We start from the raw sequence: 23,062 nt of genomic DNA on the forward strand, positions 1-23,062 counted from the left end.
AAGACTAGTTATGCAGACATCTTACCACGTCTCCCAGACAGCCCACCTTTACTTTGAATTAGTCAGGACAAGATGAATAAGGCACAGATCGGTGGCATGTCTCACGTTGGAGTCGTTAGACCCTGGCCATTTTAAACCCTTCACTCTGTGTTGGTTTGAGCATCATAACATTATCCTTCTCAAATATGTTTAGATTTTGCTGTTTTTTTTTTTTATTGTTTAACTATATACAATACAAAAACTTTTCTAACAGGAAAAAAGCAAATCCTAATGCATTTAAGAACAAGTGTAGTCACTGAATTTTCAGGAAGCAAGTACTAAAACAACTGTGCCCTAACATAGTTCCTCCTCATTCTCATCCAGCTATGCTCGGCCCCACTCCTGGTCTCTTAGCACGTTGCGTTTGATTTTCCCAGTGATCGTCTTCGGGAGTTCTTGAACAAATTCCACCTAATTGATAGAAAAACACACTGTGAGGCTCTTGTTCCGTTAGTCTCATCCCCACTGTCTGTGCAGCAGGAGACACTAAGGCTCCCAGCGTTGTGTGTCCTGCCAAAATAAATAATTGCTTCACCACCCCCCCCCTTTTGACTTTCCTCTGTTTAGACCTAGAACTCAACTGTCTTCTACATCTAATTCAGAGAATGGCCCCCCTTTTTTAAAACCTTGGGTCTTTAAGTGCTGGGAACTAAAGAATCTGAGGAAAATCTTAGGGGTAATTTATCAAGTATGTAGAGTTTTCCCCTGATTTGCCTATAAACTTTTGTTTTGGATTTCTTCTCTCGAGATTATACTGTATCTTTAAATGCCTTCACATCTCTTTTCTGAAAGTCAAAAGAGTTACCAGTTTACTCATTTTAATGGAGAAAGTGTAAGGATGGTTGGATCAAATCACATGAACCTAAATGATGCCAGCAGAGATGGCGTGGTCTTGTCATCCTGTAGCAGCTGACAGTATTCCAGTGCTGGAAGGTTCTGTGGCCATCTTTGTCTTTATATGTGCTTGTTCTTCTGAGAGTTGAATGAGGCCACTTGAACATCTTGGGCTTATAGGCTTACCATAGCCTAGTTTACTCTTTAGATCGGGTGCCACTTCTAAAAATTAGGGACGTGGTGATTCATTCACTTCCATTCGTCATCCCCTTTTAAATGGGCCTACTTAATCCTGAAAACAGTCTTAGCATGTGTTTTCTTTGCATGTGTGTGAGCACAGCTATGTGTGGGTACACATGCACATGTATACTTCTGTCTGTGGAGACCTCGTATTGGGGACAGAGATCATCCTCAGTTACTCTTCCACCATTTATGGAGGCCAGGTCTCTTAAATCCAGAGTACTAAGATATGACTAGTCTTGCTAGCCAGCCTGTTCTGATGTTCTTGTATCTCCACCTTGGTCAGCTTGTTCTAATATTCTATCTCTGCCTTCCAAGGCTAGAATTATAGGCAGGTGGGCCAGCATACCCACCCCGCATTTGCATGGGTTTTAGGTCCTCACCCAGGAAGGAATCATACCTTTAGCCCCTGCAGTGTTTTTTTTTTTAAAGTTCTTTTTTAAAAATACCATTTGTAGTATTCTAAATATAAGACACTTTAGAACAAAAACTTCCACAGTAAAACAAACTCAAAAGGAGTCTTTTAGGATACATAACAAGTCTAAAGTCAAATCCAACACAGACAAAGGTAACTTGCACTTGCCTTTCTTGGGTACTTGTAAGGTGCTGTTGAATTTTTCACGTGATCCTGAAGCTCAGCAGTTAACTTCTCACGGTTGGAGGACTTGAAGGGTGCAGCTAATACTACAAACGCTTTCACCACCTGTGCAGAAAAGCCATTGGTTTGTAAGACACACGCAGTGTTTGGAACCATTGCTGAACACAGGCATTGACTGTTTATAGCAGTGCAAAACCCAGAGGTGCTGAGTGAACTTGAGTCCAGATTATAAAGTACAGCGGGGGATCTCTTTCCAGAGGACTGGACTGTGAATATGGGGGGGGAGGTCATGAGTTCTGTTTCTGTCACCTGGACTTGGCATTTATGCTCAGCTGATTGTATATGGCAGTCCTTGATTTAGAGGTGATCATTTATGCCATGACACTTCTACAGGGAGAGGCATGTTGAGCAGGATGAATGGAGATTCTAAAGAATGTGATCTGAAGGAGCTCTGACAGAAATTCTGGAATTGAAATCAGTTACATTGGAAAGATGCGGATGTGGTGGCAGGTGAAAGATATTTTGGAGATTGGAGTAGATCAAGAGGAGGCTTCAGAATACCCCTGTGGAAGGTCACTGGCATGTGAGAGGGGGGCACAGAAAAAGATGGGAGGGGGTACTGATAGCCATACTGATCCAACGTTTTTCTGCTTGCTAAGTCTTCAGAAAACCTCCAGGAGGAAAGGGAGATGTTCCTCTAAAATAGACCCACGGGAATTTTTTTTTGGGGGGGGGGGACCTTGGCAGTTTTCTGTTTTCATTTCTGTAATGAGCTGTAATAGTCGTGTGGGAGTTTAAGTCTGATGCTTTTGCTTATGAGGTGTCTGTTGCCCACAGAACAGCAGCACCCAGGTTGTCTAAGCTATATTCCCCTTGCCTTGTTCTGGCAGGACGACCAGCACTTACCTCCCTTGACCAGCATATCATCCAGGTCTAGCCAGTTGGCTACACCATTACTGAGACACACTGGCTAGGTATGTGATGGGATTGAAACGGTTGCAAGAGAACTCACTCCTTCCTGGTGGGGTAAGGATGAGTTATGCTTACTTGTGCCTGGAGCTGCCTGGTATGTGATGGGAAGAAGTCGCGTGAAGGATCTGAGGCAGACAAGAGAGACTGAGCCTCTGTAATATCTCAGGAGTGCTTGGGTGAATTAGATCCCTGAATTGAAGGGTGTTTCTGCCTGTCATGGGCCATCCAAAGAATCCCAGACTTCTTTGGGATAGAACTCATTTGTAAAGTGGATTTCATGCATACATGTACCCTATGATGAGAATCTAAGGAGTAGCCGTGAGTTGGCCTTTGCCGGAGACACATGGACGGAACTGGATAATGAAATTGCTGCGTTAGTTCTGACAAGCGCTCTACCTCTCCTCGGACGGGATCCGGACTGCTGACAACAGCAGACTCAACTACTGCTGGGTGCTCTATCAGTGCGCTCTCCACTTCAAACGGTCCAATCCGGTACCTGCAGAGGAGAGAGAGCCTTTGACTGCCACACTCCCCAAGCAGGGCATCTCCCACCCCGCCATGTCATCCCTTTCTAAGAAAGCAAATCTACAAACCCAGAGGATATAATGACATCATCAGCTCTGCCGACAAACCAGAAATACCCGTCATTGTCCATTACTCCTCTGTCTCCAGTGACGTAAAAATTTCTTCTGATTGTGGCATCCGTCTTTTCTGGATTGTCCTACCAATCAAAGATGGCATTTGGGGGGCTTAGTCTGGCCAGAACAGACGAGGTGTGACATCACACCCCCGAGTCATCCACTGAGTGACTTTCACACCATCATTCTAAGAGAAGTCAGGGTTTTTAGAAAGGGCACGTCCTAGCATAGAACACAAAAGATGTGAGAACTAAGCCTTCCTGTGAACTCTGGGACTTGCCTTCAACTTCTCTGGTCCACCTTTCCTCTCCGAGGAGAGCCATTATAATGGGTTTCTTACATGTAGAATTTATGTTCATGTTACTCTCACGGAACGGATATCATTCTCCATTTTACAGCTAATGAAGTAGACCTGTATTTAACACTTGCCCAAAGACATAGCAAGCATGGTGGATATGAAATTTGGGCCCATTTCTGTATTCAGGCATGACTAATATGTTCTTCGTGTTCATACCACATATTCAGAGAAGAAGCAGAAGGGCCGAGTATTCTCCAGCCTGAGGGCAATTTCCCCTTCCTTGCCAGCTGGTAGGATATTTCCATTTTCATCTATAATCTGGAATAAAATAAATAATTTGAGTCCTTATCCCCGTTTTCTTTTCATAAAATGGAAACATCATGAATAGTGGTTCAAAGAGGAGAAAACCAAAGCATTCTTTCCTCTTTCTTGCTCCAGCTATTTTCTCAACCCACCTGCACATCGTAGGGCACCACTCCTTTTCCCATGGAGCCCGGCTTAATTTCTTGTCCTTTGCGATTGGCACAAATTATTCCCTATAAAGAGGACATATTTTATATAGGTGCATAAATTCTGACAAACAGGATTCAGTTTTGGAGATTGGGGAGATGGCCAAGTTAATAAAGCGCTTGTCATCAAACATGGGGACCTGAGTTTTGATCTCCAGCACTCCCGTAAAAAGCTGTGTGTGGTGGTTATGAACCTGTAAGCCTAATACCGGGGAGGTGGCCAGCCAGTCTAACATAATTGGTGAGTTCTAGGTTCAGTGAGGGAGCCTGTTTCAAAAACAAAACAAGGAAACAAAAAGATGGAGAAGGCTGGAGAGATGTTTCAGTGTTTAACAATGCAAACTGCTCTTCCAGAAGACCTAAGTTCAGCTCCCAACATCTATGCCTGACAGCACACAGCTGCCTGTAAATCTAGTTCCAGGGGGTTCAATATTCTCTTCTGGCCTCTGCAGACACTGCACCTGTCCCTTCCCCACTATTTTGCCTGATTTTCCCAGAATGCAGGGTTATCTTCTGGGGCGAGCCACACCCTCAAGGTTCTGGTCCAGTGATGTTGGATCTAAGGATTTGCATTCTGCTACATTTCTATATGGTATCTATAGTGTTGTTTTGAGAACCATACTTCTTGCTTATTGTTACGGTTTGGACAAGGTCTAAAGGTCTTATAATTGAGGGTAACCTTAGACCCATGATATAGCCGAGGCTAGCTTTGAATGTGAGGTCCTTTTTCCTCAGTTGCCTCTGTCCTGGAATGACAGGCATATCCTGCCACACATAGCTGAGGACTACTCAGCTGCCAAGCCATGCCTTCTAGGCTCCATTGTATACACATTGGAATAAGTTCTCCCAGAGGCTCTCAGGGGTAGGGAGGTCCTTCTCAGTGCAATGGAAAAGCCCATCAGTCTCGAAGTTTTCTGAGATAGCTCCTGGGCATGGAGGAGGCAGAAAGGCCAATAATAGTTCCCCTCTAGGCATCCCAAGCTGAGCAATTCACAAATTATGATAACTATTTGCAACAAGATATTCTGAGAAATGTCATGAAGATTTGGAGTGTAAGTGGGGCACTTCAAAGACTCTGGTCAATCCTGGGGCTGAATAAGCCCCATTAGACAGCCAGTGTTCCATATGCATAGATTCTGTATCTCTGGAATCAACTAAAGGTTTGAAGAATGCAGGTTTAACAACTTCACCTGTTGGGAGGTGTTGGCACATGCCTTTGGTCCCAGCACCCAGGAGGTAGAGGCAGGTGGCTCTCTGAGTTCTGAGTTTGAGGCCAACCTGGTCTACAGAAGGAGTTCAAAGATAGCCAAGGCTACACAGAGAAACCCTATCTTGAAGAACCAAAATAAATAAGCAAGTAAGCAAGCAAACAAACAAACAAATAAATATTGCACCTATATTGCATATATTCAAGCATTGCTGTCCTGTTATTTCCCAGTTAACACAGCAGAACAGCTATTTAAATAGTAACTTCAAGTAGTAATTTTACATTATATTTGGTGCCATAAGTAATCTAGCAATTTAAAATATAAAGGAAGATGTGTTTAAGTTCCGTGCAAATCCTGTCCCATTTTATATAAGGAAAATGAACATTTGAGGATTTTGGTATCTTCTAGGATCTTGGACCCAATCTCCCATGGCCATTGAGGAAAAACTTCGAAACTTAAGCTTTGCCCTTCAAATGTACCACTTCAGTCTGTCCATAGCCTTCGTAGAGCTCCAGCCCGGTCATTGCCTTCCACTGCTCCAGCACCTCTGGGTTGAGTGGCTCCCCTCCTGTCAAGCAGTGCCGCAGGCTCTTGAATTGGTATCTGGAAAGACAGAGTTGCCTGGTCTTTGGGGGAGAATATTTCATCACAAGTTCAGATGCTCAAGCAACAGAAGAGCTAGGAGAAATGGGTCCCAGAAATGTTCATGACTAAAGTATTTTCTGAACGGCTCCTATGTTGCTGGATATCTTCTAGTCACGCGAGGCATGTGAGTGATGAAAAGAGGGTTCCTGGAGAAACTTGGATTTGGCAGGTGGAGAAGGTAGAGGGGAAAAGGGTAGAAAAATTCTAATAATAACACACAGTATTATAGTTATGGTGTGTTATATCATTTATAACATAGATTAGGTGGTAGATCTAGGAACACTTAGATTTCTCACAGGCCCCATTTTACAGATGGGAAGACTGAGGGGCCTAGAGAGATTAGGGAAGTTGTAAAAAACCTTCCCAGTAATGGAGCATCAAGTAGGATGCACTGTGACCAGATTCAGGCAGATTGCCCAAGCACATCATCCACACTGAATCCTTGTCACAGACTCAGACATGAAATGAATAGGGTCTTAGTGAGGTCAAAGCATGTAGCAAAGCCCTGTCTGCTTGACTTTTGATCTTTTGTTTTTAACTAGTGGCCAATTGGATCCCTACAAGAAAGCCTGGGACAGTCTGACTCGGCATACATAACAGGACCTCAAAGAAACAGGAGGCTATGTGGGCAAAATATATCCTCTGTCTTCAAGTAACCCCTATATAGCTTTGGGTTATGCTTGAAATGTGAGCCAAGATGTTCACGTTGATAGCCACAAGAAGGCGACACTGCCAAGAAAAGAAGGGATGTCTGTCCGAGTCTCTCACAGCATCCCTCCCCTGGACATCCATCCTTAGTGGGAAAGGAAGACAGCCAAGCCTACAGGTCTCAAGGATTCTTTTCTTTCTCTTTCCATGTGTTGTGTGACTGTTTCCTTCAAGACTGAGACATTCCTTCCTGCAGGGAAGCTTCTTAAAACTGTAAGGAAATAACTCAAACTAGCTTCAGGAAGTTCCTGAAACTTACCAGATTCACACCCCTCCCTGCCAGAGTAAGCAATAAAAGTTGAAAAGAAGACTCAAAGACAAACTGATCTGCAGAAAAGGCTGAGACCACAACAGCTGTCTGGAAGGAACAGAAAACATCCGAGCTGCCCGCAAGAGGTTTAAACCAACCATGTTACTTGGAAAGGACACTCTCCAAACTGTAGAGCTGCTGTCAGGCTGTGCAGTGAGTCCCAGGTTCCCAGCTTTTGTGAGCTGTTACTGGTACTGGGGTAGACTTTGGTGATACTGCTATTTCTGAGTCATTTCCGTTCCTGTAACCCCTACTCAAGCTCAAGTAAGTAACCCCAATAAAACTCGTTGGTTCACTAAGTTAAGCTTCGGTGGTATCTGTACTCTGGTCTGCCATTGACTGCCTATCTGGGGTAAGTAGATGTGTGCTGTTTTGTCTCCCCAGGAAAAGCTTTTCACACAACACCACGTGCTAAATTTTAACTAGCTGTATAAAAAATACATTGCAACTCTACCTGACAGGCAGATGGTTTGACCAGCACACTTATAACCCCGAAGTCACAAGTTTTATTAGCTTTTCTTCAAGGACGCAAAGGTATGCTTTTTGCTTTCCTGTCTTGCCTTGAAGTGAAGGGGCTGATTCTGTTCCCATGTTTCTGGGGATCAAACACAGATCCTCATGCTTGAGTGGCAAGCATGTGACAGATTGAACTATCTCCCTAACCCTTCCCCTGGATCCTAAGCGGCTATGTGATTTTGTCCCCATAAGGTACTAGGTAACATCTTGGGACATTTTGATTATCATGAATGTCGGGAAAGGAGTGACAATGCTACTGGCTCTACTCAGCACCACACACTGCACAGAATTGCTCCAGGACACAATCTTTTTTTTTTTTTTTTTTTTTTTTGGTTTTTCGAGACAGGGTTTCTCTGTGGGTTTGGAGCCTGTCCTGGAACTAGCTCTTGTAGACCAGGCTAGACTCGAACTCACAGAGATCCGCCTGCCTCTGCCTCCCAAGTGCTGGGATTAAAGGCGTGCGGCACCACCACCCGGCCTCCAGGACACAATCTTAGTTGGTCCAGATGTCAATACTGTGAGATACAGGCTCGTGGGCCACCCTGAGTGGTAGAGGAATCTCTGTAATGCTGGATGACAGTGTCTGCTTGTGCTTCCAATGGAGAGTTCTGCCCATTACCTCTTAAGGTCCTTTTGTACGAGCATCCGGTACACAGTAGGAGCACTGCACAGGGTTGTGATGGGATACGTGGTCAGTGTCTGGATGGCAGAAAGACAGACATGTCAAGAGTGGTCAGCTAGAGACCAAGCTGGAGATAACATTTCCAGCCTCTCTTTCTCATTGCTGCCTGCTAATCACATGGTATAAAAAAGTAAATATTCACCAGCTGTCATTAGTGGTATGATGGTTGTTTCTAGTTAATAGAAAAATTTACCATCCTAACAAAAAGAAAAATATACTGTCAGCTTCAGTAGGTGAAGTGCTGAGTTTGACAGCAATCCAAAGCATGAACTGGTTTATTCAACTTCAGAACTTCATATGGTGAACTCTTGTGAACTCATACCCATATTTACCCACGTGACTGTGCTGCACTGAGCCCAGACACATGCAGCACCATTTCTGTCGAGGACAGCCCACCTTCAGAGAACAGCAAGCAAGTGTGGGAACAGGCACGTTAGAGGGCTTGCTCCACTTCCAGTTCCTTAGGTCAAGCCTGTAAGTCTACTGAAACTGCTGTGCTTCAGGGCAGCCCTTAGGGGAGGAGCAGGCTCCGCTGCATCGGTCAACATGTTCACAGATGGAATTAAACATAAGCATTCTGGGCAGTGTTGTCCTCAAGGGTGCAGGGCAGCTGCGCTGTCATGATGCCAAGATTATCTCCTAATTTGTAACACAGATTTTCTTGCTACGTGTCAGAGGCTTAACATTTTAGTATGGGTAAGATATACCTCTGAGAATGACACAGTCCCCTAGAGATTTTTACAACTACATTCTCTTTGTAAACTAAAAAATGCTCTTATTTTGCAAAGGAGGTGTTGAAACTGAGGAGTAAACTGTTCTTTTTCAGAACGCTTACTAAACTTGATGCAGAGAGCCCTCTTCCTTTACCTTATTAAATTTCTCTTAAGGCCTTCAATCTATCTTGTTAGATCAGTTAGAAAAAAAAAATCACACAGTTTGTACACAGCTGTGTTTAAACTTCAGTCTTCTGCTTTTTAGAAATATGCTCCTCCGCTACCATGTTTTATCCACATGTGTGAACCCTGAGTGACCTACAGCTGCTGCCTGGACTTCCCTCTGACAGTGTGGGTAGGTGATTTCCCTCCACCCACAAACTTTCAGAAGTCAACTCCCCGAGACCTTGCTCCTTGAAAAAAAAAAACCTGATTTCCAGAACCTTGGGAAGCCCTGGAGTCTGAGGAATCCCTTCTTTATGGTTTTGTGGGATCAAGACTTACATCCAGGAAAATGTCAGTGTTGAACTGGGCCATCCGGTGTACAAAAACACAGGCACCCCGAAGCCATGTAGAAAACACACTACCAATGGCAGCCTTGATCCAGCCAGTGTCTGACATGTTCCACATGATATCTGAGGGTTTCAAGTCCAGCCAATACCTACACACAGAAAAACAATAGACCAGAACGAAAACCAACAAACAAACAAATGTTGTATTAAGCCGCTTGTTCATTTCCCCGCCGCCCAGACTCCTGAAATAATCACACAGAAACTGTATTGTTTAAATCACTGATTGGCCTATTCTAACTTCTTATTAGCTATCTCTTACATATTAATTTAATCCATTTCTATTAATTTGTGTATTGCCGCAGATCGTGGCTTACCAGAAAAATTTCGACGCGGTTGTCTCCGGCTGCAGCTCCATGGCTTCTCTCTGACTCTGCCCTTCTTTCTCCCAGCATTCAGTTTAGCCCCCCCACCCCCGAGCTTTACTCTACCCTATCACAGGCCTAAGACAGTTTCTTTATTAACCAATGTTATTCACAGCATACAGAGGGAATCCTACATCAAACAAACAAGCATAGAACTGGAAAGCAAACAGCAGTGGTTTTGATGAGTAGCCTTGCCCTATAATACAGTGGAAGCAGCCTCAGAGCAAGTGCAGGGTTCTAGTCCCCCTTCTACCTAAAAGTATTTTTCTAAATCTTATGTCATCTGGGAGTAGACTGGAGGGCTGGGTTTGGTTTCTTTTATGGGATTTTCCATTGCTATACCAAATATTTAATTAGCAAATGGTGTGTAGAAGGCACTGCTATCGTGCAGCACACAAACAGATCTCTTCTTTTAGGGAAACAGAGTAGGGACAAACACACAATAATATGAACTAAGCATGTACATGTTATAGAAAGAGTAGATAAGGTGTTTACTTTTAAAGTGCCGTGATAAAATATGGGGACCAAAGAAGGAAGGGCTTAGTTTTGCTCCCAGCTCCAGGGTAGACTCCACCCTGCTGGGAAGTCCTGGTAGTGAGTACCTGAGGGAGCTGGTAACACTTGGTTCATCATCAGGAAGCAGAGCCTGATGCATGGCTCGTGCTCAGCTCACTTTCTCCCTTTTATACAGTCCAGGATTCCAGCCCAGGGAATGGTGCCACCCACGATGGGCAGGTCTTCCTACCTCAGTGAACTTAATCAAGATAGCAACCTCCTAGGCACACAGAAGACAATCCCTTGGGTATTCTAGATCTTACAGGTCAATGATTGAGATTAACCATTGAGTACTATAACTTTCAGGATAAGGAAAATTAATCAGAGCAATGTGACAGTTTTAGGTAAACATGTTTTTAAAGATCCTTCGGGGTAGGTAAATTCCCCTAGCAATGAGGAGAGGAAGGCAGACATGCTATGAATCAAGGACCAGTCCTAAATTCTTGCTTGATGCATTAATTAGATGGCACCATTTAGCTAGGGTGGGGATGGGACATTGAGTTCTGTTAGAGATATCTTAATAGCCATGCAAGGAGAGGTGTCACATGGGCAGCTGGACACCCACCCTGGAAAACTGAATACAAAACAAAGAGTGGGTGTGGTTGTGCACTCCTGCAATGCCAAATTTGGGGGGTGGGGAGAGGAAGATTGCTGTAATTTGAGATCAGTTTATGCTGCACAGTGATTTATTTACAGTCCAGAGTTAACTACAGTGTGAGAACTAGCCGCAAATAACACAGGAACAAAACCACAGTTTTCTCTCCTACCTTCCACAAAGGGCATACCCAATGCCAAGGCTGCTCTGTGAGTGCTGAGCCATCTTGGGGGAGCCTGTGGTCCCACTGGTGAAGTAAATGGCCATCGGTTCTTGACTTCCTGTATCCACGCAGCTATGCTCTTCAGAAGCCGATCTGTAGATGAACCCCAAGATGGAGGCTGAAGACAGACCAGTCCAGGCTGTCATTCTTCTGCTCTCGCTTCCCGCTCACTACAAGGGAGTCCTGAACTAAACCTACCACAAAGCTTCCCTGAGCAGAAACTTCCAGACCTTTTTAGAGGGACTCTAAAGATCAGGGCAAAAATTCAACAGCATAGGTCCTTGTTTTAAAGCTCATTTCTCTGTAGGCCAAATAGACAATCAAGGGAACTTCCAAAGTCAATAACAAAAGCGCATACACTTTATTTCAATGTCTTTGTAATTTATATAAGAAATTGAAAATAGCATCGAATCTTTGTAAATCAATACCATTTCAAGAACTGTGGCATAGAGGAAGACCTTTAGACTTAAAAGTCAAATACACTGAGATCAGACTTAAAAATGTTTTTGTTGTTCAGTATCAATAACTCTGACAGAAACAGCTAGTAGCTGACCAGTATACATCCTCTCCTTTCCCTGAGCAAATAAAAGCCTGATTTTGTTCAGGTACTAGGTAGAAACTTGCGTTGGGGGTGGGGGAGAATAAGTCATAATTAAGCTAAGCCAATCAAGATTACTCTTTCCCTTTTTAGTAGTTGGTTTAAAAATGGGCCTGGGAGAATTTTAGTCAATACGTATAAAGCCCTACTTGTAGGAGACTTTTGCTTGTTTTACAAAAGGGTAATCAAGGCTGGGAAGATGGCCCATGAAGGCCAGAGTTTGGATGCCACCACCCATGTAAATACCAGGCAGGTGTGTGGCCCATCTGTAATTCCATTGCTTGGAAGGTGGAGACAGGAGCCTTAGAGCAAACTAGCTACCCAGACTAGTACCCAGACTAGTGACATTGGTGGGTTCTGAGTTCAACAAGAGACCCTGCCTCAGTGAGTAAGGTAATGAGAGAGATTGAGGAAGACATCTTATGTCAGCCTCAGGCCTTTACTTAAATGCACATACATGTGGACTCTCATATATATGTGTACCTGTATGCATGGGAACACACATACACATGCACGCATGCATGCACCCTATGCATGTATCTTCATGAGAAAAGGAGTAATGGAGACAGGATGCCACACTGTCCACCTCCCATCCCATCCATCCTGTCTCGCAGCCCATGAATACTATGCGTGTATAGAATGTATGCTGCACATACGTCTGGGACTCTCCTGGTCATGCTGGCATCATACCAAACATAGGATCATGAAAGACAGTTAAGCTGGGGTCCATGCTAGCTTTGTCAGCCAGTTATGGCAGCCCTCTGTACTGTTTGCATCCTCAGTACTTGGGTCAGTACTAAGGTGGGAAGCATTGATTTTAGGTGGTACCAATCTGTATAAGGCTGTCTGTGCAGACAGCTCGCCAGCTCCTCCCATACCTGGACAAACACCACTCCCACACTGAAGGATGGAGCAGAGTCCTCCATCTTTAAATCCAGTGAGACTTACGACTTAATCTGGCACAACAGAGTGCCACAACAGATTCTTGGTCAGCTTGCAAAGACTTTACAGTTGTTTTTCTGCCCTTAGGGACAGGAGGACAGCCTCAGATGACGTTCAGATTGTCTTGCTTGAAGGAGGGGCCCTGTGAATGGAACTCAAGAGCCTCTGCTGTCAGTCAGCACTGCTAGCTTATGAATAAACCTGTTTCCGATATGCTGACCCCAACAAGATGATGTGGCACAGAGACTAGCTGCCACTGGTGAATCATGGATGAACTTCTGACTCACTGCAGTAAGTAAATACAATATTACTTTCAATATACATCAGTAAGTATTGAATAGGCTCTTGGTCAGTGATGGATAATTGATACATATTCCAGAATATTTGAAGTACACACACACACACGCACGCACACACACACACATGCATGCGTGCACACACATCTCCCACTATGCAGCTCCTAACTGCCCTGGAACTCACTATATAGACAAGTCTGGCTTCAAACTTAAAGATACCTGCTTGCCTCTGCCTCCTGAGTGCTGGGATTAAGGGCATACACCACCAGACCCTGCCTCATGCATTATATTTTTCATTTCCCTTTTTGAAAAAATTCCAAGTGAAAGATTTCATTTCAATGAATTTAATTTGTGCTATCATTTTGTTTTGAGGCATTGTCTGTAGACCCCAGGCTAGCTGAAAACTGTACATTTGAAAATGATGCTAAATAGCCTCCTGCCTCCTCTTCCCAAGTGCTCAGATCATATACCCACATGCCACATCGTCCAGAATACAAGGCATGAAGTTCAGGGCTTCACACAGGCTAGGCAAACTCTATCATCTGAGTTACATCTCCAGTCCTCAACTAATTTTAGTGATGAATGACGCCATTCCATTGAACTGTAAAATAGAGATCATTATGTAATAACCATACTCAGCTCATAATGCCAAAACTAGTTTCAAAGAATATTGAGATAGTTTTGATAACTCTCTTTCTTAAAAATAGAAAAAAGATCATTGAATTTTTTTTCTTTCAGTACAAATATTGGGTGAAGTCAGATGTTGTGGGAACCAGAGCAGGGAATATTTATCTACCATCCTAGGTTAGGGAACTTCTCTTGTCTCTGGACATTTCTTAATTCAGTAAGGAAACCTACTAATTCAAGGCTTTCATTACACGTTTACTTTTTTGCTAAGGGGAGAGACATTAGACTCTGAGAGGCAGGAAGATGAGCAGGGGGTTGTGCTGAAGTCTGCTTTTCTCTCTTCCCTGAGTCCCAAGCTCTGGAATTTCAGAGTTGACTCTTTCCTGGTAACTTTCAGATTTTTATCTTTACACCTGAGACTCACATGTTCTCCACCTGCTAAACATCTGGATCTTCTTAGACCCCTGATATAATTATGGCTGGTGGTTAACTTTATTATCTTAAGGCATGCTTTACCTGCATGTTTGTCTGTGCACCACATGCATGTAGACCCATGAAGGCCAGAAGTGGGCAGTGGATCCTTTGGAACTGAGCTTACAGATAGTTGTGGGCTGACATGTGGGTCCTGGGAATCAAACCTGGGTCCTCTGGAAGAGTAGTCAGTGTGCATAACAGCTGAGCCATCTCTCCCTCCCCTAAACCTGAACTTACTATCTTATAGCCTTCTCTGCTGTTCTCTTCCTTCCCTCCCTGATGGAGGAAGGTCATTGGTTAATTAAAAAAGAAACTGCTTGGCCTTCATAGGTTAGAACATAGGTGGGTGGAGTAAACAGAACAGAATGCTGGGAGGAAGAGGAAGTGAGCTCAGATGCAGGGCAGCTCCTCTCAGAGCCAGACGCCATGCAGCTCATCGCCAGAGCAGACGCAATGAAGCAAGCCGCCAGGTTGGACATGCTGAATCTTTCTTGGTAAGACTGATGCTACACAGATTATTAGAGATGGGTTGATCGGGATATGAGAATTAGCCAGTAAGGGCTAGAGCTAATGGGCCAAGCAGTGTTTAAAAGAATACAGTTTGTGTGTTGTTATTTTGGAGCATAAGCTAGCTAGGCGACCAGGAGCTGGGGCAGCAGGAACACAGCCCGCAGCTCCCACTACACCTCCCTGCCCCCTCCTTTCTCTCTCTCCCTCTCCCTCTCCCTCTCCCTCTCCCTCTCCCTCTCTCTCTCCCTCTCTCTCTCTCTCTCTCTCTCTTTCTCTCTCTCTCTTTCTCTTAAGCTGTGTAGCTTAAGCTGGCTTCTAAGATCTCCATTATCCTGCTTTGACTTACTGAATATATCCTTCCTGCTTTCAATTTCCATTTTTGCAGTGTTGGGATTGGAGTCCAAGGCCTTGTCACTCTAAGGCAAGCACTGTACCACAAAGCTGCATTTGCAGTCCCATCTTTCTCCAAATTAAATTACGCCAGGCACCCAGTCAACACAAAACCAACCAACCCCACTCCTTCTTTCTTCATCCTCTGTGGAAATCAGCCTTCAAATACAATTGTAATTGCTATTTGTTCTTGGCTTGTCTGTGGTAGTTTGAATGTAGTTGGCTCCCATAAGCTCATAGGGAGTGGCATTATTAGAAGGTATGGCTTTGTTGGAGAGGGTGTGGTCTTGTTGGAGGAAGTATGTCACTATGGAGCTAGACTTTTCAACTCATATCCTGAAGATACCTGCCCAGTGTCCCTGACCACTTCCTGTTGCCTATAAGATATAGGACTCTTAGCTAATTCTATAGCATCATATCTGAATGACTTGTGCAAAGGCCCTGAGCTAGAGCATGTCCAAGGAATAAAAGCAAGACTGGTGATAGCTGTGGCCCAGGAGCTGGGCAGAGGCCAGTTTCTATAGCACACTCATCACCAGCCACGGAGGAAACAGGAAAGTCAGGACAGAGCTGTGTTCCTTCCTTTTGCCAGTAAGTCATTTAGTTAAATGGTTCTTTGGGGGGTTGGAGAGATGGCTTAGTGTTTAAGAGCATCTGTTATTGCAGAGAACCCAGGTTCAATTCTTGACACCCACAGGACAGCTCACAAATATCTGTAATTCCAGAAGATCAAATGCCGTCTTCTGGCCTTTCTGGGCATTGCATGCAGGTGATGCACAGAGGGGAAGACACCCAGATCAGCTCAAGATACTGCTAAGTCACTGGATAAGCAGATTCAGAGATGGAGCTATGATTCGTGTGGTGGCGAGCACCTCCCACCTCACATACTCACTGAAGTAACTCCTGAAAGTTGAGCCACCCGTCCCAGCAGTGCGGAGACACCAGGAGTTTAGTCTTCAGGTGGGGACACTCTGATACAATGGAGTCCACCGCGGGGGCCACTTCCTCACTGGCCACTATGCACTTGGCCTTGGATGCTTGCAGCCGGTAGAGAATGTCTTTCCTGGTCAGTTGGACGGTTCCTGGCATGAAGACAAGCCCTGAAACAGAAAGCAATTCCTGAGTTCTGGAGATTATGGGGAAATGTCGGTCTTGTTGGGGGGGGGGAAGAACTCAGATCTCAGCTGTGTTTTGGTTCCCTGGGACATCCCACAGGAGCTGGGCGTGTAGGATCATTAGAGCTCTGGCCTTGGAGTCTGACAGCCCTTGGATCTAGTCCTGGTCTTGCAATTTACTAACCTTGAGGCTTTGGTCTCTCTGGCCTTCCCTTCTTTACCTATAACATAGGGATAGTGACAGCATCTGGTTGATAATGATGGACTGATCCTAAGAGCCATTTTAATGTCAGGTTTGAATGTGATTATGCAATGATTATGTAATACTTAATCATTATGTTGCATTTTATGACATATTTTCTATTAACATTATCTCATTCAATCTTTTCAACCAGGGTGAGTCTTGCAAGATAAACCCCTGTGACTGAGAGGAAAAAATAATAGAAATTTAAAAGGAACCAAGATACTAGAATTTTTTCCATGTGCCACCTTTTTTTTTTTGCAAATGTTTTCTAATATATACATCTTACATCAGTACAACAGAACAGAGTGAAAAACTATATGCGGATGTAAAAATGCCTGCCCACTATTTTTTGATATATTGTACAGCTCAGATGCTTAGTGACTACTCTCCAAAGACTTAAAAAATATATATTTATTTATCTACTATTTTTGTGCGTGCATATGCGTGTGTGTTTCTCATTGAGGTCAGATGATATGTTTGTGAACTAAGTTCTTTCCTTCTACCTTTTTGTGGGTCCTGGGATTGAACTCCTGTAGCTAGGCTTGCGCAGTAAGCGCCTTTACTAACAGAGCCATCTCAGTAACCCAGGATTACCTTTCAAAGCAGCCCTGCTAGGTGCAGGCAGCTTTTGAGATTGCTGGTGGGTATCAGGGACAGCCTGCTGATCGCCGATGCAATGGTCTGGTACTGCCAAGATTTGCCTAGATGATTAGGGCAGTGTTTGATTAATCCCCCTTCATCCTACACACTAGCCAGAGACAGGTTTTCAAAGCTCTCCATGAGAACACACGGGGCAGGATTAGATGTAAGGCAGAGAGGTTTGACTCTCTCACGTGAATTCATGAAGACAACGTCACGCAGAACCAATAAGACACTTCCATTATTCCCAAGACCTGAGCTGGATAGTTATGTAGTCCTTGCTCAGTATTCTGTTTTGCTTTTTTTTAAAAAAATATTTATTTATTATGCATACAATATTCTGTCTGTGTGTATGTCTACAGGCCAGAAGAGGGCACCAGATCTCAATACAGATGGTTGTGAGCCATCATATGGTTGCTGGGAATTGAACTCAGGACCTTTGGAAGAGCAGGCAATGCTCTTAACCACAGAGCCATCTCTTCAGCCCTTGCTGAGTATTCTGAAATCAGCTAAATAGGAAGTTGTGCGTGTGTGTGTGCGTGCGTGTGTGCGTGTGTGTGTGTGTGTGTGTATGGGGACTCTCATGCTATGGTGTGCATGTGGACAGACAGCTTTTGTGAAGTCCCTGCTCTCCTCCTGTCTTTAGGCCTCAGGGTTTAAACTCAGGTTTCTGGACTTGCATAGCAATCACTTTTACCTGCTGAGCCGTCTGCCACCCCAAGACTATTTTACTGAGTAGATTTTAGCTGGTTAAGATCTTATTCTCTTAACAAAAACATGCTAAAGGACTGAATAGATTTTAACTGGTTAAGCTCTTAATAAAACATGCTAGAGGATCTCAGAATGACCAGTGAATATAAAACTACAAAACGATTTCTCTTACACATCATTTGTTCTCAATGATCGACAAGTATGGTTTCCTTGGTGGGGTTGTGAATGTTTTCAATGGCTAGACTGCCACCTTGGGAGTAGGGGCAGGGTCTTCTCATGGATTTCAGACAGAAAATATTTGCTGGATGGCAAGTGTCTTGGCTTTACTGTGTATGCCTTGAAGCCAAAATCAAAACAGTTTGCCATGTAGGGAGTGCAAGCAGTTAAAAAATTCCCGTAAATAATTTGACATTCTGTAGAGAAAACAGGTCTGAAGATGATTTCCTTCACTAAATGAACTGTTTTTTTTTAAACACTAGCTTATGTGTTTGTATTCACAGATTTCATAATTTAAATAAGCTATAATATTAAGTGCATATTTTATGTGACAGGTAAGCCACTCTTAACCTTCTTCCAACCATGGTTGATTTCCCCTTGTGTCTCCTTTTTATATTGTGAATCCAAACATTTTTATATTCCTGCTTCCATCTGTTTTATTAGCAGTAAGAGCATCTTAAATTCTATGAAATTCCCCTGATTATATTATTATTATTATTATTACTATGTTATCCTTAGGGTAAATTGTCTTTTAAGTGCTACTCCATCAGGAGTTAGACAGTCAATCAGCAATCAGCTTCTCAACTAAACTTACATCTTTGCTAGGTTATAAATTATTTATCATTTTCATTTAAGTTGCTTCCTTTTCTGTATACGTTTTAATACCATTGCACAGACATCTTTCTGTTCTCTGTAATAATCTATCCTTACGCAGTCTCATTTATTTTATTTGCTGTCTGAAGTTTGTGGGTTTTTTTAGAGCAGAAATTAGAGAATTCTTTAGGTAAAGGGCCTGGTGAGAATGTTAGACTCTGTGGATTGTAGGATTGATCTTGGTCTCAGTCAGCATGTTTGCTGCAGAGCAAAAAAATTCTATTACCCAGACGGGGGAGCCTGCAGGCTACGGCTCACTGACCCCCATCAGAAAGGTCAAGCTTTTACCTGGGGTGCACTATATGACTACATTGGGGAAAATGTGTGATTGGATGTAACAGTTCTTTTGAGTGGATGTTTTTCCAGCTTGGGTCCAGAGTACTTCATATTCCTGCAAGTTTCTGCTTCCCCCGATACTTGCTCTTCTTTTTGATTTTCATGTTGCAGAGAATCCAGATACACACTCAGAAGAGAGCTCTCTGGGTTGAGGGGTGAGCACTGCACTCTGTGCTGTGAAGAAATACTGACATTCACATTCCCTTCTGTGGAGCTTTGTGTGTAACGCTGAACCGTGGAACTCTGGCGTTCAGCTTTGATTTGTGTGTGGGGGTGTATGTTTGTGAGCCTAGAACTCTCTGTTTTGACTAGACGTGGCTAGCTAGTGAGCTGTGAGGATGTGCCTGCTTCTGCCCCACATTACTGGGGTCACAGCCACCTGTCTCTCGATGCCAAGCGTCTATGCAGGATCTCAGGTCCTCATGTTTGCACAACAAGCATTTTACCCCCTGAGCCATCTCCCCAGATCCCTAACTGTGTAACTTTCAAGCGGCACGACTTTTGACAAAAGTCTTAACATCACTGGGCCTTGCAAAATGATCACAGTAACACCAATCACTCTCTAAAGGTTGTTATTATCATTACATAGTGGTTGCTCTTAATTTCAGCTTCCCTTTTTCTACTGTCTTTAGGGATAGCTGTACAAAGCTGAACGATCAGAAAGTCCTCAAGTTTTGGTCTCTTTGTTTTACCGCTGTGATGTTTGTTATACTGACCTGTTCTCATGCAAGCCACATTGATGAGCCACCATTCGGGGATGCGGGGCAGAATCACAGCCACCCGGTCTCCTCTTTGCAGGCCGCAGGGCTTGGTGAGTACATTAGCAGCCTTCCGGGACAGGGAGCCCAGGTCTCGGAAGCTCCATTTCACTTCCTCTCCTTTGCCATTCACCCACCACAGGGCGGGGTTGGCTGGCCTCTCTCCAGACTGGCCAGGAACACATGGGAAAGAGAAAGTAATGTGCTAAGCTCCATTTCACTTCCTCTCCTTTGCCATTCACCCACCACAGGGCGGGGTTGGCTGGCCTCTCTCCAGACTGGCCAGGAACACATGGGAAAGAGAAAGTAATGTGCTATGGTTTGGAGGTGTCAGCTAAAGACACGTGTGTTAAAAGGCATGGCTCCTAAAGACGCGTATGCTTAAAAGACTGGTCCCTCTCTTGTGGCCCTAGAGCCCAGTGGAAAGAAGAGAATAATCAAACCCCAGCCCCTGGACCTTCCCGCTCAGCTGCCCTGGAGTGAGCGGTTTTCCTCACAATGCATTTCCCTGGGATGCCCTAGGCTGCCACAAGGCTAACTGCATATGCTGAAATCTCTGCACCCATGAACCCAAAGAACTCTTTCTTTCTTTAAGTTGTGTATCTTAGGTCCTTTGTCACAGTCACGGAAAGCTGACCCCACAGAAGGCAGATAAGACTATCTGCCGCTGGGTGGTGGTGGCGCACGCCTTTAATCCCAGCACTCGGGAGGCAGAGGCAGGTGGATCTCTGGGAATTTGAGGCCAGCCTGGTCTACAAGAGCTAGTTCCAGGACAGGCACCAAAGCTACAGAGAAACCCTGTCTCGAAAAACCAAAAAACAAACAAACAAACAAAAAACCAAAAAAACAAAACAAAGACTATCTGCCGCTACTCCTTCTCCATGCCTGCTCCCCAGTATGCCGGGGAAGAGATTTTCCTCTCCAGGTCTTGTAAAGACACCCCTTCTGGGGGTTTGCCTATTTTCGACAGGGAGGGAGCATGTTTCCAAGGTTAAATTAATCTGATCCTATCTCTGAGAGGAACAAAAAGATAGAAACTGATTGTAATGAAGAATGTATGGGTTCTTGGTTCTTATAAGTCCCCATGGAGCCATCCAGGTTCCTGCCCTCACTGAGATAAAGAATTGATTTGAACTGGACACAGTGATAGACGTGTAAGACAGAACAACAGGGCCGGTGGAGAGCTGCTGCCTTATACCTTCTCCTTTTGGGACCACTGGTCCAGCACATCCGCAGCAAAGTTAAAGTTTTTGGGTAATGGCTTCTCAAGGCGATTTATGGCTTCAAAGTCAGCAAGCGTCAGAGGCGTCCGGAGTTGGGGGTCTCTGTGAAAGTGCCGGCCGGCTGACTTGGTGAGCCAGATGAATCTAAATCTCTGGTAGTGGAGAAGAACCTTCATGATTACCAGAGGACTTCGTCTTTTGATAAGACGTGGGAAATGCCTGTGGGGTAGATGAGTGGGGAGTGTCAGCTGGAGGTTGGGAAGTGGATTCCTGTAGAACGCTCCATCCTCATATAGATCTGTCACCACAAGTCATTATTGGTGTCGTTCCCCTCCCCCCACGCTTCTTCATTCTGCCTGTGACCAGATCAGCTCTAAAAATCTGGACAGCTGTAAAACCATCAAACATCCACTTCCACCATGAAGAGACAGTCTGCCAGTCCCCTTGATTCCAGCTAGCTTATTCTCCTCTCCCCATGATCCCTCTTACAGGTCACTGAAAACTTTCGCCGCAGCCCTGAACCACATACTTCATGGCCATACAACTTTGGGAAAACTGTTCCTCTTCCCGTATCGCAGGGTTCTCGTTGGTAAGGGGGTAACCAACCTTACTCCCTATTATGAAGATTTAATGAGATAATGCACGTGAAATGCAACTTGTCCAGAGGACTCTCCAGCTATAGATCCCTGACTGTGGGTAGTGTTACAACACAGTTTCATGGAACACTGTTAGCTCGTGAATCAGGATACTTGGATTGTATTCCCGATTCTTTCCAATTAGCTTGTGATAGCAATAAAATTACCCACCTGTTCTTCCATTTGTGTTTTCATCTAATTCTATAGCTACTTCTTCCTTTGCTCTTCCATAACTCACCTGTATCATCCAGACGACAGCAGTCTGCCATGTGCTATCATTCCCAAACAGGAGCCCTGTTTGTCTAACCCAGCTGCTGTGAATAGAAGCTACGTAGCTGCGCATTTCATTCTTAGCACCAAGGGTGACTTAGAGCCAATAAAAAGAGCCACGGTTCGTGCAGCTCTCGCTCTAGAGCGGCCAGCCTATTCCATCCCTGCTGTTACTTTACATGCGCAATAAAAGCTTGTGAGGCTGGAGCTGCTGTTGTTTCCCCTTTGCAGGTAAAGATGTGGAGACTGAAGTAGCTTGCCCAACATGGTCTTGCTCATGGTGGCAGAGCCAATGCCAGGTGCTCCTGTGGTATGGGACCTTGTGGACAATGTCCTTTGTGTTTCCTTCTCAATAGGCCTTCGTGTCTATTGTGCGCACCCTCACCCTTCTGCATTTAGCTCCAGAGAGTTAGTTTGCATAGAATGGAAAAACATGCAGGTGCAAAGGGAATCCAGGTCTGAAGCAGGGCAACAACAAACAACAGAGCACAGGGCTCAGGCTGCTGTGTCCTTTCCTTGTCCCCTTTGCTCCAGAATGCAGTTGGCCCCAGCCCTTGATGAGCTATGTCTGTTTTTATTGTTGGTATTAAACTCTCTTGTGTCAGTGTAGAAAGAGGGATCATGCATGGAAACATTATAATGAAACGAATTAACTTGTGTAATTAATATGTGTTGTTAATTATCAATATGATTTAAGAGCCAGGCGGTGGTGGCGCACGCCTTTGATCCAAGTCCTCGGAAAGCACAGGCAGTCGGATCTCTGTGAGTTTGAGGCCAGCCTAGTCTACAGAGCTAGTTCCAGGACAAGCTCCAGAACTACACAGAGAAACCCTGTCTCAAAAAACCAAAACAAAGAAACAAGCAAAAAACCAAAGTAGCTAATATGATTCAAAAAGAGAAGAAACAATAACAAAAGAGAGAATTTGTGGCTTCCCCAGGCAATTTTCTGGAAATGGATTGGAGGTATCACAATAAAGAGGAGAGGAAAGGAGGAAAAAAGTGGGCTGTGTTCACAACTGAACATGCTGCAGAATTGAGCCACCTTTCACTCTTCCAACATACGTGCACATGTGTATACACATGCATACACACGTGCAAACACACACACACATATATATGCCATATAGCATGTACTACATACACAGTTGCCCCCACAATTTTATAACACACACACATACACACACACACATACACACACTATTCACTT

General features: G+C 44.3%; 2 protein-coding genes across 2 annotated transcripts in view; one reads left to right on the top strand and one right to left on the bottom strand.

Annotated features, from left to right (window-relative positions):
• The window catches only part of Thumpd1 (THUMP domain containing 1), a 35,357-nt gene extending 28,126 nt beyond the window's left edge, over positions 1–7,231 (top strand). The window contains exon 5 of the mRNA XM_057777171.1: positions 6,524–7,231. Within this exon, the coding sequence (XP_057633154.1) occupies positions 6,524–6,637 (114 nt within the window). The 3' untranslated portion in view covers positions 6,638–7,231. The remainder of the gene's footprint in view (positions 1–6,523) is intronic.
• On the bottom strand, positions 344–21,126 carry Acsm4 (acyl-CoA synthetase medium chain family member 4). The gene is made up of 13 exons (XM_057777169.1): positions 20,926–21,126; positions 19,686–19,896; positions 15,947–16,154; positions 11,167–11,310; positions 9,415–9,571; positions 8,135–8,214; positions 5,816–5,939; positions 4,075–4,155; positions 3,836–3,937; positions 3,277–3,404; positions 3,080–3,179; positions 1,697–1,816; positions 344–450 (listed from the first exon to the last, which is right to left on the bottom strand). The coding sequence occupies exons 1-13, from the start codon at positions 21,124–21,126 to the stop codon at positions 364–366; spliced, it is 1,743 nt and encodes a 580-aa protein (XP_057633152.1). The 3' UTR covers positions 344–363.
• Between the last annotated feature and the right edge of the window lie 1,936 nt (positions 21,127–23,062).

Source organism: Chionomys nivalis, chromosome 8, assembly GCF_950005125.1.
Source record: "Chionomys nivalis chromosome 8, mChiNiv1.1, whole genome shotgun sequence".
Taxonomy (NCBI): Eukaryota; Metazoa; Chordata; class Mammalia; order Rodentia; family Cricetidae; genus Chionomys; species Chionomys nivalis.

What these genes read in the sequence shown, in the direction of transcription:
- Acsm4 (XM_057777169.1), bottom strand. Translation starts at nt 21,126, where the DNA reads ATGAAGGTTCTTCTCCACTACCAGAGATTTAGATTCATCTGGCTCACC. An exon ending in GTACAAAAGGACCTTAAGAG is followed by an intron (nt 5,940 to 8,134) that starts GTAATGGGCAGA and finishes CTGTCTTTCCAG; the next exon opens with ATACCAATTCAAGAGCCTGC. An exon ending in GCTATGGACAGACTGAAGTG is followed by an intron (nt 4,156 to 5,815) that starts GTACATTTGAAG and finishes TCCTCTTTATAG; the next exon opens with GGAATAATTTGTGCCAATCG.